Source organism: Trachurus trachurus (genome assembly GCF_905171665.1).
Source record: "Trachurus trachurus genome assembly, chromosome: 12".
NCBI classification, from domain to species: domain Eukaryota; kingdom Metazoa; phylum Chordata; class Actinopteri; order Carangiformes; family Carangidae; genus Trachurus; species Trachurus trachurus.
This window is the reverse complement of record NC_139908.1, coordinates 7,972,317-7,976,806: the sequence shown is the minus strand read 5'-3', so window position 1 is coordinate 7,976,806 and position 4,490 is coordinate 7,972,317. Positions and strand designations below refer to the sequence as shown.

Genomic DNA, 4,490 nt, shown 5'->3' with positions numbered 1-4,490 from the left:
GCTCTGTAGCACTATGAAAGAGATGTGTATTGGTTTCATAAAAGAACTTTGTGTTTTAAAATAAAATGACTATTACATTAAATATTAGACATTTGTTAAATCTCTTTTCAGAGGTAAATGTCTAAATATCTGCAGGAAAAATATCGATCCAGTGGAGCTGCAATTTTTTTTGCAGATGTGGTTTCCATACGACTGCTTTATGATCAATAACTGGCTGATAATAAGAATATTATCGACGCTGACAAGAACAACCAATTTAATCACTGAAAAGTAAATCTAACCAAATCAAAGATACCTGTGTGTCAAAGCAGTGTCCCCAGTCAATTTGAATTCCCAATATATAGTGGCTATTGGCTAACATGATGATTAATATTATTTTCACCAGTTCACTGCATTTTTTTATTTGCTTTTTTCACCCCAAGTTGCAACAGACTTTTTATAATTTCCCACTTTATTTATGCATCTTATAGTTTTAGTGTGTTAGCATGCTAACATTTGTTAATTAACACATAACACAAAGAACAGCTGATGCTCAGGGTAGTGTCAGTAGTTTTTTGGTCATAAATTAATGGACAAAATGAAATTTTAACTTAACAATGGTGCAAAATTAAAAGTGAAGGGATCCACCAATGTTCATCTGGAAAACATGAATGTCTGGACAACAGTAGATGTTGAGATATGTCACAAGATACGTGAGGGGTTGCAACAGAAAAACTATTCATATGGGGAACATTATAAGTCATTCCACCTACTCGCAATTACATTATAGATGTAGTTTCATTATAAAATCCAAGCAAATACATTGTCATTTGTGGCATGACAGAGATAAGCACTTATTTCATGACCTGATAATTAGTAAATCATAAAACCAACACATTTTTCATCAAGGATCAATGATTGTGATGTCTTGAGGTTGTAGCATTGGCTCCCAGGTGGAGCAATACTGATAAATATTTCTTATTAGACACTGGCACTTGTGTTCAGTCATTTTGTCTAACAAAGACAATTGTATTATAGCAAAGTGAGCACCAGTATTACAAAGTGTCAATTACAACTTTTCTCAACCAGGAAGAGTGTTATTAGACTTATATTCACTTATTTACAGTTGGTCCAGTGAAATATAATAGACTCCTACCGACAATCCCCCTTACCGATAAAAATAAAACAAAGATAGCTGGTAATGTAATAGTTAAAGATCTCCTGGTTATTTACAGCATTTTATTATCCGAGTTCATCCATCTCGTTAGTGTGTTCTTCTGTATGTATGTAAACGTTTGTAGTTCGCTGTCTCTTCAATAGAGTTCATTTATTTCTGAGAGTTCAGTGCTGCTTGTGCTTTCTGAACAGCCATCTCCAGCATCATGTGGTCGGCGAGCAGCTGTTGGAGAGCAGCTGGATCCATCTCTAGCAGCATACCTGCACAGACAAATACATCAATGCATACATACACTGCAAAAACTCAAAATCTTACCAAGAATATTTGTCTTATTTCTAGTCACATTAAAAAGTAGCTTGTTTTTAGACACTTTTGACTTCTTTCAAGCATATTTTCACTTTAAAAAAATCTGATAGTGGGGCAAGTTTTTCTTTTCTTATTACAAGCACAAAGAACTTGCTTTCACTGGCAGATTTTTCTACTTATTTCAAATGAAAATTTGTTTGAAACAAGTTAATTTTTAGGTGATGAGTCTTATTTTAAGTGGAAAGAGATTAGTTTTGACTAGAAATTAGACATTTTGACAAGAAATAAGACACATATTCTTGGAAAGATTTTGAGTTTTTGCAGTGTAGTAAGGACAAATTATAAACTTGCAGGACATTACATAGTGAATGTCACCTGTAATATCATTTGCATGAAGAGGATCCATCTCCTCCACCAGTGAGAACAGCTTCTCTCCCAGTTTCTCAGTGTCGTCAGCATCTGACGCATCACTGATGTCTGTCTCCTCGCACTGCCTGATGGGAAGCAGCAGAAAAATCATTACAATAAGGTGTTTTTATTATTATTATTATTATTATTATTATTATTATTATTATTATTATTATTATTAACTTTTTATTCATTTTCTTTTAGTAACATACACATATTATGTGTCAGCTGGGCACAAAACATACAACATAACATAACATAACATGACAAGGGGAGGATTTGGGCATTAAGTAAAACAGCCGAATCAACATAAGCATATCACACATAAAAATATAAAGATGCTGCTTGGAAATAGGGAAAAACATGAACTCATTAACATGGCATCTTATTTAATTATTTTGTAGATTTGATTTGCAGGTGCAAGAAGGTGTACTTTTTCATGTGTAAGTAATATGAACAGGGAGAAATCACATACTCTTTCAGTGTCTTCAGAGCGAAGTTCACCTGCTCCTCCAGTAGTTTTGGATCTGAAAGTAGCGTGAAAACGGCTTCTTTGTGCTGCTCCAGAAGCATCCCTGTGGTCCAACAGAATCATATTGCAATGAATTACACACCAGTTGCTCATAAAATCTCATAATTTACTCAAGTAAAGTATTATAATTAACTCAGATGCGGACAAATTCCATGTCTACAACAGTTAAGATCTCAGTCTTGGTTCAAGCTGCTGACTATAAAAAACACACTGACAAACTAAACATAACTTTATGGTACATCCTCTTTATCCTGTTATTTACTGCTATTTTATCATTTAAACAAGTGTTGAGTAGTTCAGTTGTTCGTTGGGTTTCTTACCTGTGATTTTCTGCGAGTGGCCAGTGTTGTAAAGATCCACCAGCTCAAACAGCTGCTCCCCAAGAGAGTCAGAGGACACAGACACATCATCCTCTTCTTTACATGTTACCCTGCTGTAAAGAGAACAATACACTATGTCAGTGTGTCAAACATAGGGCCCACGGGTCAAAACCGGCCCGGCAGAGGGTCCAATCCGGCCCGAGGGATCAATTTGCTAAGTGTGAAAATTATGTAATATGTTTTGTAAAAAGATAGTTCATTAACTGTAAACTACAACTGTGTAAACTGTGTACTAAAACAAAGGGGAAAATTCAGAATTCTTTTTATTTATAGGTTATCATGCTATTATTTTACTGGTTTAGCCCACTTGAGATCAAATTGCGCTGATTGTGGCCCCTGAACTAAAATGAGTTTGACACTTCAGCACTATGTAATAATCTCCATAGTGGGTCATTTTTAGAGAGACTCTTCCCCTGACAGTTTAATTGTATTTTAATGTGTTTTCTATAGCTAAAGACAACCTCACTGATCTGCTGAGGGTGCATCTGGCTAAAAAAAAAAAAACCTAGATACACTACAGCTCAAAAGTTTGGAAGCAAGATCAAATTTGTACCAAAAAAAATATTATTATTATTATTATATAACAACATGGCATATACGAGGCATTCGTCCCACAAAAGCTCAATTGGAGAGAGGTCTGAGTAGACTGAGGGGGCCAAACCATCTTTCCAAGAACACCTTGACCTTTTTCTATCATCATAACTCATTCTAGTCTCTTCAGGGTGTCGTGAACTCCTTTGTTGTACACCATTAGTCATCCTTCTTTCCTCAATGTACAAATCTGTACTCTTGTTCCTTTTTCTCAGCTGCTTCTTTCTAGCCATTTCTGTGGTATTTTGTAAGACATATGAACAGATTTATTGGGATTTTTGTATGCAAACTCTCAAAACCCAAAGAGCTAAAGTGAATAATGCAAACTGTGATTTGTTTTTGTTTTTTTACTTTTGCACTGAAGTTGTTACTCTCAACCCTCTTTTCTTTTGTTAACATTTATTCAGCAATGGTCTGGTAACATCAAGGTAAACTGAGGAAAATGGTGCATATCAGGGAAAGCAAATAAAAGCGAGATGGAGGAACTAAGGAGATGATCCTGTACCTGGGCTCCTGTGCCAGCTGCAGGGCTCTGAGGGCTTTGTCCACAGCTGCAGTCAGCATGGACTCATCCTGCAGCATCTGGCTCAGGACAGGACCTGGTAGCTCCAGCAACATACCTGAAACACACACAGAGAGAGAGACAGGTCTACGTCGTATTCTCAGGAGTACAAGACAGATTTCGCTTGTTTATAACAACACCAGCTGAGCTCACCTGTGAGTTTCCCAGCAGTCTCTCTGTGTTTGTGGAAAATCCGACTGTACAGCTGTTCACCAAGTGTCTCTAGATCCTCTTCTTCTTCCATCACATTAAGAGACACTACCTTCAACCTGTCATCCGACTTGTAAATGAGCTGTTCCCAGATGATTTTCACCTGTAACAACTTTGTAGTGTTCACATCTTAAAATCACTGCAGCATTCATCCACAAAAAATGACTAAATCGACGCGCAAAACTACATATTTTCACTACATTGTTCGACTTAAATACACTTTAAGTATCTAGGACATCCACCTGTGCTATAAACAAAAAATAACCCCCCTGTGTTAGTGATCAAAACATTGGATACAGTTCTTGCAGATTTTTTTTTTTTGACGGCTATCTGTAAACACCAGGC

The 4,490-nt window shown here is 36.3% G+C and overlaps 1 protein-coding gene across 1 annotated transcript; it reads right to left on the bottom strand.

The window, feature by feature from the left end:
- Positions 1-1,283: 1,283 nt before the first annotated feature.
- On the bottom strand, positions 1,284-4,483 carry LOC310995140 (uncharacterized protein). Its single transcript, XM_083984069.1, has 6 exons — positions 4,089-4,483; positions 3,879-3,993; positions 2,723-2,835; positions 2,346-2,445; positions 1,838-1,956; positions 1,284-1,416 (listed from the first exon to the last, which is right to left on the bottom strand). The coding sequence occupies exons 1-6, from the start codon at positions 4,177-4,179 to the stop codon at positions 1,307-1,309; spliced, it is 648 nt and encodes a 215-aa protein (XP_083840195.1). The 5' UTR covers positions 4,180-4,483; the 3' UTR covers positions 1,284-1,306.
- Positions 4,484-4,490: the final 7 nt, after the last annotated feature.

Excerpts from the sequence above, each read along its gene's own strand:
- LOC310995140 (XM_083984069.1), bottom strand. The coding sequence starts at position 4,179 with ATGGAAGAAGAAGAGGATCTAGAGACACTTGGTGAACAGCTGTACAGT. Across the intron at positions 2,836-3,878 it reads CAGCTGGCACAGGAGCCCAG|CAGGGTAACATGTAAAGAAG; the intron begins GTACAGGATCAT and ends TTCTCTTTACAG. Across the intron at positions 1,957-2,345 it reads GCTCTGAAGACACTGAAAGA|GCAGTGCGAGGAGACAGACA; the intron begins GTATGTGATTTC and ends GCTTCCCATCAG.